The sequence below is a fragment of the Zingiber officinale genome, chromosome 9B, assembly GCF_018446385.1.
Source record: "Zingiber officinale cultivar Zhangliang chromosome 9B, Zo_v1.1, whole genome shotgun sequence".
Classification (NCBI taxonomy): domain Eukaryota; kingdom Viridiplantae; phylum Streptophyta; class Magnoliopsida; order Zingiberales; family Zingiberaceae; genus Zingiber; species Zingiber officinale.
Window position 1 is genome coordinate 321,549 of NC_056003.1, and position 17,877 is coordinate 339,425.

Below are 17,877 nucleotides of genomic sequence, written 5' to 3' on the forward strand. Positions count from 1 at the left end.
TAAATCGGTAGATATTTTTATATGAATTTCTAAACATCCGAATTAAAAATAAAAAATCAAAACAATAACAAAAAAAAAATCCCACGAGAAATCGTGTACCCGTTAAATAGCTGAGAAAAAAGATAGGAGGGACCAATAAGGAGGCAATTACATTGAGATTTCTCTAATAATTGAAACACAATATTAGTAAAACTAAGCCCAGATGCCATGCAACATATCACCAATAAACACTAAATTCCGAAGCTATATTCGAGTATTCCCTGACGATGATGATCTTGACAATGGATGATGGTTAGGCGTGGAACTGTTTGGTATCGCCGAGTTGAACCCAGCATTCTGAGAGGCAGGAGCTGGGTGGATAGCAGACAACGGTAACCTGGGCCCCAAACCAAACATTTGCTGGCGTTGCATCAAAGGCATCTGCCGATGGCCGGGATTAAGATTGTTGCCGAAGGAAGCTTGTCCAGTTGCCGGAGCGACCATGGGTGTCTGGCCAGGTATTGGATTAGCGCCCATGGCTACAGCAGCTGCTGCAGCACCTGCTGGTGCTGCTCCCCCAGGTGATGGTACACTGTTTGGTGAGGCTCCAAATCGGGAGGTCATCATTCGACTGCGCTCGGCTGAGAGTCGTTGTCTCATCCTCTCTGCCTGTTCGCATTCCTTGAGCAATAGAGTTTCTAGCTCCGCAAACTGCTTCAGCTTCAGTTCCAACCTTTTCAGCTGCAAAAAAAAAACAAAATATTTTCAGCACGAGGCCAAACTAGACACAGGATTCGGGCCATTGTGCATTATAGTCAAGGGAAAAAGCAACCATCATGGAACTCACATAACTAAGGTTGATGATGTACCATGTCTCAATCAAATTGGACATTTAAAAGTTGCAATTCTCCATAGCAGTCCCAACAAATAAGGGAGAAATAAGGAGCGTGGGTTTATTCGGGCATTCTTAACCATCCAACAAGTTTAATCTGGTTTGGGCATCTGTTAGATGGCCAACTGTAGATGCCCGTCATGTGTGTGTAGGATGGATACCCATATATAGATATTATATATTTATATAAATTGCAATATTTATGATGTATGTTTAACTTAAAAGATATTATGATCTTAATACGCTTATCATTATTAGAACTTGATTTACATACTTTTAAACATATTTTATTTAAAAATAAATAAATGTTATTTCTATCAAGATATGTTAAATGGGATAGTGGTCATGTTCAGTTTCGTTTGGGTACCCACAGATAGTGATGGGACCATGGTGGTGTGGATAGAATAGTGAGGACCCATCACATACACGGAATAGGTACGGTGTTTGGATGTACTAGGTATGGATGGGAGTAGTAAACAATTTACAGGTACCTTACATGTTGCCACCTTTACCCACAAATGTATGGGTTAAGAGATTCATCATTTAGAGCATATTCACCAAATATAGTTGTTATTTCATGAACAATATTTAAACAATACCAAATTGTGCGCATCCTTTTGTTAGAAATATTTCTACCTTAATTGAAGATTTTTGTGACACGGTACCACCATAGCAGTGGAAATAAGTAGAAGAATTAAGCTAACTAGCATTCAGCAACAAAAAATCAAATGTGTTAATTATAGCACAAAAATGCCAAAATGGTAACCATCCAAGTATACATTGTTAACTCAAGTTTCATCAAGAAATCTTATCAAGCTTCAGATCAAACAGCCAAACTTATTTCAAAATTTAGATTAATGCTTAACTTTTAAGAAGCTCCTCGAAGGCCTATTTAGTTAATTGTGAGAACTCAAAGGAACAAACAGCTATATATGACTATGCAAGCTGAAATCATTTGAAGCCCCCTTGGATCGAACTAGATCAAACAACCAGAAACTAATGGTCTATCAAAACCATATTTCATGTCTATGTGTGTTTTATCTAGTCTATGAAATTGCTTGAAACCCAAAATTGCATGTATAGTCTAATACATTTGAACACATTCATGCTTATAGATGAGTATGACCATGAGTTATTTATATGCTCACAATCAAGTTTGTTCACCAATTCATGGTACAGACGTGTTATTAAGCCTAAAAAGTAAATTGTTATGTTTCAGGTACGGATGTGTTTCTTTTTAAACCCTTTGGCTTACTAGGAAATTAAAAAACAAGCCTAGATAGACACAGGCTTGACCCAAGGTATTGGGCAACGTTGAAAAATTCTTTTCTTTTAGCTGAATCCGATCCATATGCTATTTAAACATTGATTGCACCCATGTATTTAGAATTCGTCCTAAATAACACAAATATAGCCATGTGGGAGTAAACCCATTACTTTTAACACTACTCTAAAGCATGGATATCCACTATTTCCAGCTCGCCACATACTGAGTTTCACTAAGTGAATTGGTAAATATAAAAAATATCCAAAAGAAATATATGCAGTGCTGATTTTCTTGGACAGATCATCAATCAACTTCAATGTGTGAGTACCTAATTTGCAATATAAATAGCCATTTAACTGTAACAATGCACATCCATTGGTCCAGTACACTAAGTGCCATAGCTTTCCAATCTGTTTTGACATAGATTGTCCCCAACCCAAGTCTATAACCTTGAGTGAACCTCCTATCAGTAGTAGACAAGCCATAATTAACACACCCGGATGACCACTCAGGACCCAATCAACCATCACAGACGTTCAAGAATGAGCTAATTGAAAAAGGTTGAAGGACCTACCATAAAATAATGTATAGGTCTAAGGACCTACATGTAACTAACCTTTCTACTTATTATATCATCAAATCCTCCTAAGAGCTGAAAAAAGTGTCAGAACTAACAAATGTGAACTGCTAAAATTCCTAAGAAAAATAAGTGGAAATTTAACCTGATGATTTATGATAGTAGCAGCCAATCTCTGAATTTCACGTTCCTCTTGATCTGCAAATAATTTTGCTTTCATTGCAGCTGCAGATAGGCCAGCCATTGCAGCATGTTCTACAAGTTCAGAGGAAAGCAAAGTAGAACCATTTTTAGAATGTGGCAATTGACCTTCTGCAGTACCATCTGCCAGTAAATTAAATGTGAGCATAACAATTGACAATTAATCAATTACACAAGTTAAACCAGAAAATTATCAGCAACATACCTTTCTGATGACTGAAGCTTGCATGAGGTGCATGAGTATCAACGTCAGCATGTGAATTCTCAGATCCATTCCTTTAAAGATGAAAAAAAATGTCAAATATGGTTCATAGATCCATAAAACTAAAATAACAGACTATGATGTGGATACAGAAGAAATAGTATTTCAAAATATATATGCCCACGTCTAGTATGCTATACAATTAAAGATGAAAGAAAAAAGAAAAATGAATGCAATAGTAGATGCTGCATGACAAAAATTCACTAACAATGTCCTTAACAAGTGAAACTGGAGGCACTGACCTTGAGTCATCTCTGGTCAAGATAGATAATGCTGCACTTGCACATGCTGCAGCAACTCTTGGTCCAACTGAGGAGGTTAAGAAGGCTAACTACAAATTTTCAGACAATATGATTTTTTTATAATATTGAAGCATTAGAAACTTTCATCAAACAACCAAGAACTATATATAGAAAGATCGCTTTTGTCCAATATGATGTTCCTTTCATGTCAAAATGCAAAACAGAGGCTAGGGTGCTTAAACTTTTATGCAAGATCAGGATAATTAAAAATCTATAAATTTCCATGCTTAAACTTTTGTGCATAGAAGACCAGGATAATTAAAAATCTACAAATTTTAAGCCGATATCTAGGTCTACTCATGAGCTTGTAGATAGATAGAACTTTAATTAGTGTATCATGAGAATATTCACGAATTTAGTTATTTTCTCAGTGTTACAATCATGAACTATGTTCATTGTCTTTGCAATGAAAGGAAAACCCAAGGATACATAGAAATTACTCACCAGGGACATGACTGGATTGGAAGAATTAATAAATGGAAGTGAGTTGGCACTGCCGAGGTCATGATTACCTAATTATATTGTAACAAACATAGTTAGAAAAATATTAACCGGAGCTAAGTTAAAATTAACAAGTTTTGATATGGTTACCTGCAATTTTACCATTAGAATTTGAAGATAAAATAAAATCATCTTGTCTATCAAGAGATTCAGATGGAGGAGGAAAATGTTGAAGTTCAATACTTTCCAGTAGGCCATTTTCCATCGGAAGACGAAGAAAATGCAAAATACATTGTGCCTTAGACTTGGAACCAATGTATTCTGCAATTTCATTCCAGTTGTCATTATATTTCTCCATGGCCTCAAGCAACAGCAAAGTTTCGTGATCTGTCCAGCTATCCCCTTCAAGATCTGAATTTTCCTTTACAGAGTCCATTCTTACAAAATCTAAGCTTGAGTGCCCAGTAACAAATTTTGCATCATGGAAGCAGTTCGAGCACAGCATTATATCCACCTATTCAAACAAGTATGCTCACTAAATTAGATGTAATGCAATAAAGAAACAAAAATAAACAGATATATGAATGCAAGAGCAGGGTTTAGAATGCTATTAGTATACAATTTGACAAGAACTGTGCCATTGATGATTTCTACCAATCTAAAAAAAAGATTAGTAAGAAGAAATATCTTTGCGCCAGTCAATATTATTGTGTTTCACTTGTACCAACAATAGATTATTGCCTTCATGCCTATCACCATGCTTGCACCAAATTATTATAATAGATACTATACGGCGATCTTAAGATGAAAATTTAAAAACTAAACAAACCAGCTATTAGCAAATTTGCCTAATTAAATAAGTGTAAAAGTTGAAAATTTATAGCTTTGGACAAGATAGATCAATGATCAGCAGAGGATGGATATTTTATTTGAGAATATTATATGAAAACAACGGAAAAGAATCTTTCATATGCAAATCATTGGCAGCATATCTTAAATAGAAGGTGACAAACTAGTGAGCAAAGACACATTAGCAGAATACCACATCAAGGATTTTCTTCTCTATATGGAGAACAAAAAAGAGAGTTGGTTTCATCATAAAAGAACTCAGCCACATAGCACTTAAATAGAGAATAAAAAGATACAAAACTTGTCAGTGATAATATTTTCCACAACTTTCGATCTGATAGTTGACAGTGCCGTTAATCCTCAAAATAAAGATTGCCTAATATTCAAACATGAGGTAGGCCTACAAGATGTATGTGGAAAATGTTCTTATGGTCTACAGGAATACTCTCTCCTGAATCTGTGAAAGGATGAAGTATATGAGAAAAGAAATATTCACAAGTAGATTGAAACAGATTTCAGAATTATAAATTTCCCTGAAAAAAAGAGAACCCTTAAGACATGAATATATGAAATTTATTTTCTCCAAGCATACTTCAGCACTTCTAGTTCATGTGTATACAAGAAGAGTTAGTAATGATGGTGAATGATGCTCACGCAAATATCTATTATGATGATTGGTTAAGGCAATGTGAGATATTTAATGTAATACTAAGTATGAAGAAACCAAAAGAATGACTATTTTATCTAAGACTAAGTATGAAGAAATCAAAAGTATAATATATATGGCCATTTTAGTCACAATGTCATATGCTCGAGATGAAATAAAATTCAACGCTCAGATAAAGAAGACAGACCTCCTTCTGTGATTGATAGTGCAATTTGGTCAGAGGGCAAGAGCAGAAATTGCAGGTATGTTCAGCAATACGTTCTCTAATTCTTGCATCTAAATCTCCAACTAAAGCATCAGAATCTTGCCCAGAGTGAGAGAGCAAAGCAACATCCTCTAGTCTGATGCTGCATTTTGGTCTATCAAACAAAATCAAACTGTCTATGGACCTCAAAGGTGCAGTTTGAAGTTGAAGCTCACCATTGGCATCCTCTCTGAGAAGGGATCCAGCCATCCTAAGGCCGCGGTGGACTGAAGAAGCAGCCAGATAGTTAATGATCCCCCAGTGATCCAAAAACCTCACAATCCTACTAAGATCGTAAAGGTCGTTGTTTGGAACTAAGGCTTGGCAATCAGCAAATGAAAGCCTCTTCCCTGGATTTTCCAAGTATTTGGAAATTATCTTGTTCCGAAGGCCTATGTACTTCTCTAGAGTGTGATCATTGGATTTTCCCAGGAAGAAGTGTGGCACCACTTGTCTCTCAAGCCGGTGGACAGTGCTTGGTGAAAACCAATCTGAACACCTCAAAAAAGCAACTTTCAGTGCGAAGCCGAAGCTACAAAGAATGAACCATAAACAAAGGTAAAGTGTCCACACTACACACCGGAGTGCATCGGAACAATTAGGAGCTGGTCCTTGTCGAGCCGCTTTATCATGCCTTTCCCTTCCATGAGTGGCAGCGGCGTGCATACATAAGTGGAGGGCTTATCCAGGTCCGGTGGCTGCTGTAGTGAAGGGTTATCGGGGAGCACCGCTGAGAGGACCTGAAGTTGTCCGTGAGAAATGTTCTCCAGGAACGGCGGAGACCATGAGCGCGCGGCAGAGTTGGAGCGCTCGGCGGCCACAAGGGCGAGGACGGAAGTGTGTGGACGATTAACGGTGCGTCGGAAAGCAGTGGGAAGATCAGAGATCCGCTGGCCACCGTCAGATAGGACCTCGGACTCTCTAAGGTCGAGAACGGGGTCAGCTGCAGCAGGAATGGGAGAAGAATTGCGGCCGACCTCCTCCGCGTCTCCCCCGACGGGTACTGCGGCGTCCTCATCGTCCTCATCCTCGTCCTCCTCGTCTTCATGTGGCTTCTGGCGCCTGCGATTGGCATCCCGCTTCCTCTTCCGCCATTTGAGCCGGGAATCTGCCAGGGAGCGAAGGCGATCTAGGCATCAAAACTAGCGAAAATCGAGGGGTCCAAAGGGGGGTAAAATCCCAACGAATGACGCAGCGAGGCGTGAGGGTTTACCTGAAGGCGAAGCCGGCGACATGGGCGGAGCTGGCGAGGGTTTGGAGCAGGAAGAGGAGAAGAGAATCACGCACGAGTGGGGACAGAGAGACGGGCGCCACACGTCGGGGGCAATTTTTTTTACCGGGAGTTATCACACGCTTTACACGTGCGAAGAGGTAAAATAGAGAGTGAGAAAATGGAAAAGCAATAAAAAAATTAAGGCTTAAGAATTAATGATAAAAATTAAAAAAGTAATGTTAAATGGTCAAAATTTGATAAACAAGAATGAATATATATATATATATATATATATATATATAAAAGGATATTTTAGTAATATCATATTTATATATTAATTACATATACGTACATACATGTATCATGTATTATAATTTGAAAATAGAAATTTTTAGCCGGTCAAATTCTAGCAAATAAGATTTACTGAAATTAAAATTATGGAGTAAGCATAAATTATCCGAAATAATAGATTCAATCGTTTTGTTGTCGATGTCTAAAAAGTAGACTAATTAAAAAATGAGTTAGTTTAGTTATCAGGTCAAAAATCTTAAATTTATTTGAATTTTGAATGATAGATGTTAATTCTTATTTTATGGTAAAAAAATAGATGACTATTAACTTTTGAAATAACGACTGATATATAAGGAAGATGTTTATACGCTAGCTACTATATCGTCTCAAGGAGACTCATATTCCCTTATCACGGTGACAAAAAAATAAATACGTTCGACTCATATTCCCTTAACACGGTGATAAAAAAATAAATACGTTCGTCCTCAATGTTTCCAGCGCCCCGTCACATCTTTACATATGATGATGAATTGATGAATATGGAAGGTTCTTCGTGTCGGTTCTGTCAACGGATTAAGATGGGGCTGAAATGTGTAGTTCAAAATAGGATCTAAACTCACAGTTCTTGCTTGACAAATATTTTTATGAACAGAAACAGAAAGTGCGGAGTCAACGCGAAGTGACTGAATGAGCATAATTAACAAAGACAGTATCTTATATCAGTTTAAAAGTCAGACCACAGAATTAGCAAAACAAAGTTAGTTAAAGAAGAAACAGACAAACAAAACTAAGGGAAGCATCAACACTTGTGCTGCATCTGCCGTGCCAAGTGCCATGACAAGCGTGCATTAGAGCATCCATAATCTGTCATTATTATAATATTTATCATCTCAAAAAAATATATAAATTCACTATTACATATTTATTATAATAACATATTTTTTATTATTTTTAATAATAATCCTTCTTTTTAAAAAATAAGAGTTTACTATTTAAAAAATTATTATTAAATTTTTTTAATATATTTATTATTGTTTAAAAAAATAAAAAACAAAGATGAGAGAGGGATGAACATTGTTCATTCTTCTTAACATCCCCCTCTCTCTCTCCTATGAGTAGGCATGATAATATCACTCACAATGAAACTCTTTCCTCATTTATCAATCTTTAGATGAGGATGATCTTGAGAAAATCTCAAGTGCTACTTCAGCCAAGCAAGCATGGAAAAAATTCCAATTCTCATATCAAATAGAAGAAAAGGTGAAAAAGGTATGCCTTCGAATATTAAGAAGTCAATTTGATGTTCTTCATATGAAGAAAGATGAGTTGGTATCTGATTATTTTTCTAGAGTGTCTATCATTTCCATTCAACTAAAGATAAATAATGAGAAACTAGAATAAGTAATTATTATTGAAAAAATTCTTTGATCACTATGTTCAGGATTTAATAATATTATAATCATCATCGAAGAGACCAAGGATCTACAAGCAATAATGATAGAGCAACTCCTGGGTTCATTACAAGGCCATTAAAAAAAGAAAAAAAATTAATACAGAGATTACTCAACAACTTCTTAAGACTTCTTTTTAGCCAACTAAGAAGGATGAAAGCTTCTCTAGCAATAGAAGTCGAAGAGATCGTGGATATTAGGAAAATAATGGTATTGGACAATCTATTGTTGGAGATATTGAAGAAAATTAATGAATTGAAATTACACAAAAATTAATTCTAATTTATTTGTTAAGATGACTTGAGCGGATATCTCAAGTACCAGCAGAGCTGGTTCCGTCAAACTTCCGGTGGTCCGAATTACGAAATTGATACGGTGCGTAGGAAAATCACAAGTTGGTTGCCAAGTCTGAATGGGAATTTACTGAGTAAGATACCGATGTCTGCATTCAACGTAGTTTCCTTGAAATAGATTCACCCCACCTCCGACTGTATTTCAAAGTTCTCGCGGGTCGTCTATTTCCCAAGATACAACGACAAAATCACACACGCAACCAAACACTGATTGTTCGTGGCAAACTGAGAATGCGCTTGACTGCTATCATGAGTAGTTCAGCTGAACAGATATATGGCTAAGAGAGATTTTATAGAAGAATACAAGTGGACAAAGGTTCGCTTTTTACTCTCCTCTGACTCTCTCTTTCACTTATCTTCTGTTACTCTTTCCTTTGCTCAAGATCCAACTTTCTTATATAGGAGCTCTTACCTTATCTGTAATAAATAACCAAATTATGGTCATTTATTACTGGGTTTAATGTCGTCATTAATGAGTTTAATGTCTTCATATTAATGCTTCTGTTATATTGTTGAGCAAGTAGCAAAAAGAGATTTAGGTGGCGTTTATTTTGCCTGTCATTCGACACGTGCAGGTCATGTTCACAAACAAATCAACTTGGTTCAATACAAATCCGAGCTCTAAATTTGCTTCCACCCTTGCGCACCCACGTGTGAGAGAGTATCTCCCCATACATATGTTTACAATATCAATACATGTGCTGTAATTTAAACTAGCAATACAGCCAAGAGACTTCTAATATGTGACTAAAAACTCATACACAATAGAGTCTCTTCGTCTCCACCTCTTTATTCCATTCACATTTCCATTAATAGTTACAACATATAATAGTTGGTTGGCAGCTTCTATACAGAGTAATAGCTATTTGGTAGCCTTTACATGTTGTAGAAATTACCGATAGTTACTATAACAGCATCCACACTAGCTTATGTAAAATCAATTACTATCCTAAATTTTACATTTTTTATTAAAAAAAATTATTACATCATATTTCTTTTCAATTATCTAAATTTAGATTTATGCTACCGTGCTTCTCTATTAATAGAAAAATAAAATTTTTTATTTTAAATATAAAATAATTTTTTTTTAATCTCTCCTCCCTAAACTCTCTACTATTACAAATATAATAATAAAAAATAGAAGATGGAGAAATTGATATGGTGAAAAATAATTTATTACGGTAGTTGATATGATGTGTAATGATAAATGATTATCTAAATATAATAAAGTGAATGATTTATTTTAAATTTTAAAATATAATAAATAAGCTGATGTGAATGTTCTATCAAAGTTAAATCAAAAGATATTTTTAAAATAAAATTATTGATGGGATATCCATTTATTTTTTAAAAAAAATGAAGCACTTTTTCTTAATTTGGACGTCCCCGATTTTTGATTTTCTGCTTTCCCCGTAACATATATCGAGGCCTTAAAAAATGTCCTTGTTAAATTAATTTAACAATACATTAAATTATTTTCCTTACACAAATAAAAAAATTATAATATTTGGTTTAAATGTGTTTTTTCCTTTCTCAAATGAAGCAGGCGATGGCGTTGTGTGGGTTGGAGGCGTTGCCACTCGCCTTCCTGTGGTCCGACTCCCTTCTCGCTCCTCTCTCCTCCTTCTCTCTTCCGCTTCCCCGCCATCAAAATTCCAAATTGATCGTCCAGGAGAGGAAAGGAGTGATTTTTGGCACCCTAACTCCTCTCCCTTTTCTCTTTTCTGTATATAATCTTTCCTCGCCTTATTCCATTTCCTCCTCATACTAGTTTATCTAATGTTCCATATTTCCATGAAGACATTGGAGGCGAGAATCATGCTCCATCATTTATCCTATGGCCATTAATATATGTTTAGGTAACTTATTGGTTTCCAATATCTTGTTTTTTCCCCTTTAGTTTTTCGGATACGTTGCTTGAGCATTAATTGTGTGTGAGCAACTATGGCATTCGGGAAGAACCCCTTAATGGATTCTAGGAGGTCGCCATCATCATTGTCATCGCATTGGTCGACAATGGCCCTTGTCTTGTTCATTGCTCTTTGCTCGATCGGTGTTTGGATGATGTCTTCAACAACTATAGTCCCCATTGATGAGTCCTCGGAAGATAAATTAGAGATGAAGCCATAGGTTACCGAGATTGATCCTAAGACACTCTCAAGCCAGGGCTGTTCTTGAGATTTGAGGGGGGATTTGCGATGGCGGAAGCCACGCACTCGTCGTTGCGTGGGAACGTACATAGTTTAACCAACCTCGCCGTTACGGTGGACCTCGTGGTAATGGTGAGGGCGAGGTTTCCACCACCGCAAATCTCTGAGAACTTGTACTATTTTTTGTGGTTCACGGGATGTGCCATTCGTATTTGTGGTAGGATCGTGATCGCGATCCGACCGCAAATGATTATGATTCCTTTCTGAGTTCACCGCCCCTACTATGTTATAGTTTTTGTTCGGAGCGAGCGGCCGGAGACCGTTCGGAGGACACCCTCGCTCAGCGCCTAGTAACCTGACAACTTATCCACCACCGGAAGCCTCCGGCCGTCCGCTCCGAACAAAAACTATAATTTGATGGAGACGGTGAACCCAGGAAGGGATCACAATAATTTACGGTCGGATCACGATCACGATCCAACCGTAAATACGAATGACACATCTTTGTATCATAAAAAAATGATCCAAAAAATCTGTGTTCCCCTCCTGGATGCTCCCTTTGTGAGTTTGTGTCGTCGTCCCTCTTCTTTTTGGGGGCAGATTGTCCTCAAGTTCCGGATCACCTTCGTCGCACCAGCTCCAGTAGGGAATAACTCGTCACTAATCCCTATCAGATTGCAATCTGCTACCTTAAAAGAGATTTTGCCATCGATCTCATCGCCATGCTCCCCATCCCACAGGTAGGTATTTTTTTTTTTTCCTTCCATCTCTTTGGCCTTTCTTCTTGACATGCATAAGACGTCCCATACATTGTTCAAAGAAGAAGGTCCACATTACAGTGATCCACAATCAAGAATTCTTTTCCCGGAATAGAAGAGTACACATGATGCACAGATTCCACACTATCATTTGACAGATGTGAATTAAGGGAATGGATAAATTTAAATAGCATGACCCCGTATTTTGGGTATGAGTTAACATGGACAGAATTGCTACTTCTGTGCAAACTGATTTATGTGTGGATTTACTATTTCTTTTCGGTAAGTGACCTTTCACTTCACATGCCCCCTAAACAAAATTAAAAAAAAATTAAATGGTTGATCTCATGTTTCTCGTTTGTTATAGTTGTATCTAGAGGATTTGATCCAAATGTAGACTTTCATCGTCATGTTGAACCAAGCTTAGAGCACTCTCAAAGCCAGGGCTGTTCAGGAGATTCGTGGGGAGGCGAGAAGTTCGAAAAGATTTGTGGTGGGGAAGTCTCGCCCTCGCCGTTGCCGCGAGAACGGACATTGTCGATACGTTAGGCCGCGCCAAAATATGTTTTTTTAACGAATGTGGTCCTTTTTACCATTGTTATCAAAAGAGACTCACCCCGGGTTAAGTAACTTCTAGAGATTTCGAGAAGTTACTTGACCCGGGGAATATCGAGAAGTCACTTAACCCGGGGTGAGTCCTTTTTTGATAATAAAGTAAAGAAGATCGTCATTCCTTAAAAAGGGTATGATTTTTGCCCTTTGTTTATTTTGGCGCGGCGCGGCGCAAGGCGAGGCTTCCGCCAAATCTCTCCGAGCTTCTCGTCTCTCCGCAAATTGCCCGAACAACCTTGCCCTAATCCTCTCACTCCTCTTCTCCTCCTCCTAGGACTGCCTTTCCCTTACTTAGTCTCCGCCGTCATGTTGACGCCCTCTGCAGATTCGAGCTCCGTCGCGGTCGCGGACGATGAGGACCATCGGACCACCCTCCTGGATGCTCCCCTTACGCCACCGCCCGTCCGTCCCCCGTCCTCCGGACATCGTCCTCAACCACCTGCGCCGCCGCCCTTGGCGACCCCGCCGGATCCTCGACCCCGGTGGTGATGTCGTCCTCATGTGGAATCGCATTTTCCTCTTTTCCTGTCTCGTGGCTCTCTTCGTCGACCCTCTCTATTTCTACCTTCTCTTCATCGGTGGCCCTGGCTGCGTTCGCATCGATTTCAACATCGGTATCATCGTCACCTTCTTCAGAACCGTCGCCGATCTCTTCTATTTGGGGCAGATTGTCCTCAAGTTCCGGATCGCCTTCGTTGCACCCAGCTCCAGGGTCTTCGGTAGGGGAGAACTCGTCACTGATCCCTCTCAGATTGCAATGCGCTACCTTAAAAGTGATTTTGTCATCGATCTCGTCGCCATGCTGCCCATCCCACAGGTAGTTTTTTTTTCTTCATCCTTCTGTTTTAATTTCTGTGGCCTTCTTTTTGACATGCATAACACGTCCATATATTGTTCAAAGAAGAAGATCCACATTACAGTGATCCACAATCAAGCATTCTTTTCGCGAAATAGAAGAGTACACATGATGCACAGATTCCACACTATCAATTGACAAATGTGATATCGGACTTTAGAATTGCTTTAATTCGTCGCTATCTTTGCAATATTTGTTCATTAATTTTTGCCTACACTATGAACTCCACCATGAACGTGGACCGTTCTAGTGCCTTCTCATGCCTTGGATTAGGTTCGCTTTGATATTAATGGTACGACTATCTTAGATAAAAAAATGGCCAATTAACTTGCGAGCTCCAACTATCAGCCCAAAAATGCTTAAGTTGATTGCAACTAAATCATCTATGCTTACAAATCTCTTCTATTAGTCCACAATTCACTATCTTGAATTAAATAAGAGAGCAACAAATTTCATATTAAGATTTGAATGATTATCTTCTGATCGAAAGTTCAATTTGTGAATTAAGGGAATGGGTAAATTTAAATAGCATGACATTTTGGATATGAGTTAACATGGACAGAAGTACTATTTCTGTGCAAACTGATTTATGTGTAGATTTACTATTTCTTTTCGATAAGTGACCTTTCACTTCACATGTCCCCTAAAAAAAATTAAATGGTCGATCTCATGTTTCTTGTTTGTTATAGTTATATCTAGAGGATTTGATCCAAATGTAAACTTTCACCGTGACATAGTATTGATCGTCATGTTGAACCAAGCTTAGAGCACTCTCATGCCACCTCTTGCAACTGCTAATATAATAAAATTTCTTTACAATGAAGGATGATCTATATACATTGTAAAATAAAACTGACGCTCTGATAACTCCAGTAATTCAACTTAAAAATGATCAAAATAAGTCATGATAGGTGGACAATTAAACAAAGATATTTAAACAAATTAAGCATCCATAAATGACTTCGAGTTTTCTTCCTTTTGTTGTTGTATTCTTAGTTTTTTATATGGGTTAGATTTTCTTGTTAATCTTAAATATTATAATTTTTGAGATATAAATGCAATTCCAATTTTTTTTCCTTGAATTTGATTTTAAATAGTAAAATGACTTCTATGTTTTATGATTTACATCTGTTGCTTAGCATTTTAGTTAGTGATTCTACAATCTCATTTTGTTTGGTTTGTATTGTTTTGTGGGGGAAAAAAAAGGGAAAAGTCACCTTTTCTAAGGAATAGTCAAAGGAACACATATTTTTAAAAATCCTCATACAGAAGAAAGTATTTTGAGGGTCAAAATGAACTCCAAAGTGAATGAAATTTGGTACAAATAATTAGACATGGCGAGAGGTCAAGAATCATTTTGTTTCTAAATTAATTGAATTTCATTATTGACCTTTCAAAACACCTAACAAATTATATATATAGTTTTGTTCTATTTGAAGTTTGTTTCCACACTTTAAATTTCTAGTTTTATACTTAGATGCTTCAAAGATTGTGGTATTATAAATGCATTTTACATAGTATGATTTGTTTTTTATTTTATTTTTGCAGATAATAATCTGGTTCGTGATTCCAGCAGTGAGCAGCTCTTCGGCTAATCACACCAACAATACACTTTCCTTAATTGTCTTACTACAATACGTCCCACGGTTATTTCTCATTATTCCTTTAAATGCACGAATTGTCAAGGCTACAGGAGTAGTTACGAGAACTGCATGGGCAGGAGCTGCATACAATCTCCTTCTTTACATGTTAGCAAGCCATGTATGCTTCCTTTTTTTGTTATCCTTAGCTATCACAGTAGGATTAGGATATGACTATCTTATCAGCTATGCAGGTTTTAGGAGCTTTGTGGTATCTGTTGTCCATTGAACGGCAATACACTTGCTGGGTCACAATTTGCAGGGAAGAAAATGGAATCATGAACATGCCATTGTGCAACCCTAGTTTTTTGGACTGTAGTAGCTTGGAGCTGCCAGAACGAAAGGCTTGGCGTAATGCAACCCTTGTAATTAGCAATTGTGACGCTACAAATGACAGCATTCAGTTTAATTTTGGCATGTATGCAGAAGCTTTGACTAGTGAGATTGTTGCCGCAACTTTCATTGAGAAGTATCTATTTTGCCTCTGGTGGGGATTGAAAAATCTAAGGTAACTTCTTTGTAGATCAAGTTTCATTACTTCTATTCTTCTTTGACGTTGCTTGTTAGTCTCATATCATAACTTCTTTCTGCTTGTCGGGAACATTATTGTCATCATGGCTTGTAAAGCCATGTTAGTCCAAACTATTTCCATTGACCTCTATAAGAATACTCTTAGGATGGACAAAAATTTCAAGGTTAATCGAATGAAAACGGTGAAAAAGATTCATATAGACTGCAACTTAGTGTGGATTTTGTTGGCGTGGGTGCATTCTAACCAATTTGAGGCATGCTCATCCAACCAATTTCTGGATTTTGTTGGCGTGGGCGAATTCTAATATAGGCCAACCATAAATATGTTGCCATGATTATGATTGAAAATATTTTGCACATTTGGCAGAAACAAATCCAATGCCCTGATAACTGTTACTCGCTTTTCGTAGTGCTTGATGTGCTTTTTTGATGAATGTAGTAAGCTCTTCATATTGTTTTCCTTCAGCTCATACGGACAGAATTTGGGAACAAGCACATACATTGGCGAAACAACATTTGCCATTGCTATATGCATTATTGGTCTTGTTCTGTTTTCGCATTTGATTGGAAACATGCAGGTACTGTTTCTTTACATAAAATTTACTGCGTTTATTAATTTTTAAAGCAATCAATATTTTTGTGATCCTGTCGATTGATGAAAATAAATCTTATTTTCCTGCAAAAAGATGATGGTAAACCCTGCTAAATCTAATTTCATATCTTCTGACTTGTAGACGTACTTGCAATCGATTACTGTGAGGCTCGAAGAATGGAGGGTGAAGCGAAGAGACATCGAAGAGTGGATGAGGCACCGTCAGCTACCACCGGACCTACAAGATCGCGTTCGGCGATTTGTACAGTACAAATGGCTCGCCACCAGAGGCGTCGACGAGGAATCAATTCTCCGTTCTTTACCTTTGGATATCCGTCGCGAAATCCAACGACATTTATGTCTTGCTCTTGTTCGTCGAGTGAGTCCTCATGATTCCTCCTTGAATTCGTCGAATATGAATGCAGTTTGATTGAAGAAATCTTCTTCTGCAGGTGCCATTTTTCTCACAGATGGACGATCAGCTACTGGACGCCATTTGCGAACGGTTGGTGTCGTCCCTGAGCACCAAGGACACGTACATCGTCCGGGAGGGCGACCCCGTCAACGAAATGCTCTTCATCATCCGAGGCGAGCTCGAGAGCTCCACCACCAACGGCGGCCGTACCGGCTTCTTCAACTCAATCACTCTCCGCCCGGGCGATTTCTGCGGCGAGGAGCTGTTGACGTGGGCTCTGGTGCCCAACCCCAGCGTCAACTTCCCGTCCTCCACCCGCACCGTCCGCGCCCTCTGCGAGGTCGAAGCCTTCGCGCTCCGCGCCGAGGACCTCAAGTTCGTGGCCAACCAGTTCAAGCGCCTCCACAGCAAGAAGCTGCAGCACGCCTTCCGGTTCTACTCGCACCAGTGGCGGACGTGGGGCGCCTGCTTCATCCAGACAGCCTGGCGGCGGTACAAGAAGAGGAGGCTGGCCAAGGAGTTGGCGGAGCAGGAGTACCTCTTCTACGAGGAGGCGGTGGTCGACGAGGACGGCGCGGCACATGACGGGGCACCGTTGCTGGAGGATTACGAGGACGACGCGTCGGGAGAGATGGAGGCGGGGAGCAATTATCAGCATCTCGGCGCGACGATTCTGGCGTCCAAGTTTGCAAAGAACACCAAGAAAGGAGCGGTTCAGAAGGTGAACCAGATCAGTCAGGCTTCGACGAGTATTAAGTTGCCCAAGCTGTTGAAGCCGGATGAACCGGATTTCTCCATGGGCCACGATTAGATGCGATAATGGATGCCATGATTACCATTAGCTAGTTAGTGAGAATGTCAATTAGATGTAACTAGTGATTTTCTTCTTTTACACATCTTGTAAACGTAAGAATAGCACAGCATATTCAAATTCAAACATATGTAATTTTTGTCGCATGTTCAACCGACTTTCATTTACTCGAGAGCACTGAAATTTCGAATTGGAATCAAGTCTGCTCGAAACTCACCCAGTCTAGTGATTTCAATTTACCTCTTTTTCTTCTGGCACAATGTCTAGACTATAGCGACGCAAAGACAAAAGCAGATAACTCGGGATGGTGCAGAACAAAGCAAGCTGTATACGGTGTGCTTCTGGGTGGTGGCATACGGCATTGTGTTGGCTTTTGTTGCTCATTTCCTCGGTCGCGACCAGAGAATTATGGCAGAGAGAGTGCAGGGATACAACTTGCTTGCTGCTGTAGCGACCGTGATGGTGAACATGCTCCTCATGGATCGCAGGGCAACCAAGGTGAGGTGCTGATCAAATTGGATAC

General features: G+C 38.7%; 2 protein-coding genes across 5 annotated transcripts; one reads left to right on the forward strand and one right to left on the reverse strand.

Moving 5' to 3' along the window:
* Window positions 1–79: 79 nt before the first annotated feature.
* On the reverse strand, window positions 80–7,025 carry LOC122023775 (SWI/SNF complex subunit SWI3C homolog). 3 transcript variants are annotated; one of them, XM_042582089.1, is made up of 9 exons: window positions 6,895–7,025; window positions 6,262–6,789; window positions 5,625–6,172; window positions 4,072–4,435; window positions 3,925–3,992; window positions 3,421–3,509; window positions 3,122–3,192; window positions 2,861–3,039; window positions 80–720 (listed from the first exon to the last, which is right to left on the reverse strand). In XM_042582089.1, the coding sequence occupies exons 1-9, from the start codon at window positions 6,914–6,916 to the stop codon at window positions 244–246; spliced, it is 2,346 nt and encodes a 781-aa protein (XP_042438023.1). In that variant the 5' UTR covers window positions 6,917–7,025; the 3' UTR covers window positions 80–243. The 3 variants fall into 3 exon arrangements, with proteins under 3 accessions (XP_042438023.1, XP_042438024.1, XP_042438022.1); XM_042582090.1 differs by having other exon boundaries at window positions 2,861–2,970; window positions 6,262–6,810; window positions 6,895–6,993; XM_042582088.1 differs by having other exon boundaries at window positions 6,262–6,810; window positions 6,895–6,993.
* Window positions 7,026–12,641: 5,616 nt separating this feature from the next.
* Window positions 12,642–17,550, forward strand: LOC122024505 (cyclic nucleotide-gated ion channel 18-like). Of its 2 annotated transcripts, XM_042583148.1 has the most exons (7): window positions 12,642–13,326; window positions 14,914–15,126; window positions 15,200–15,356; window positions 15,432–15,513; window positions 16,003–16,114; window positions 16,271–16,507; window positions 16,581–17,550. In XM_042583148.1, the coding sequence occupies exons 1-7, from the start codon at window positions 12,862–12,864 to the stop codon at window positions 17,352–17,354; spliced, it is 2,040 nt and encodes a 679-aa protein (XP_042439082.1). In that variant the 5' UTR covers window positions 12,642–12,861; the 3' UTR covers window positions 17,355–17,550. The 2 variants fall into 2 exon arrangements, with proteins under 2 accessions (XP_042439082.1, XP_042439081.1); XM_042583147.1 differs by having other exon boundaries at window positions 15,200–15,513.
* The last annotated feature ends 327 nt before the right edge of the window (window positions 17,551–17,877 follow it).

Excerpts from the sequence above, each read along its gene's own strand:
- LOC122023775 (XM_042582088.1), bottom strand. The coding sequence starts at position 6,916 with ATGTCGCCGGCTTCGCCTTCAG. Across the intron at positions 4,436-5,624 it reads ACTATCAATCACAGAAGGAG|GTGGATATAATGCTGTGCTC; the intron begins GTCTGTCTTCTT and ends TTGTTTGAATAG. Across the intron at positions 3,193-3,420 it reads TTGACCAGAGATGACTCAAG|GAATGGATCTGAGAATTCAC; the intron begins GTCAGTGCCTCC and ends TCATCTTTAAAG.
- LOC122024505 (XM_042583147.1), top strand. The coding sequence starts at position 12,862 with ATGAGGACCATCGGACCACCCTCCTGGATGCTCCCCTTACGCCACCGC. Across the intron at positions 13,327-14,913 it reads CCATGCTGCCCATCCCACAG|ATAATAATCTGGTTCGTGAT; the intron begins GTAGTTTTTTTT and ends TTATTTTTGCAG. Across the intron at positions 15,127-15,199 it reads TTTACATGTTAGCAAGCCAT|GTTTTAGGAGCTTTGTGGTA; the intron begins GTATGCTTCCTT and ends TCAGCTATGCAG.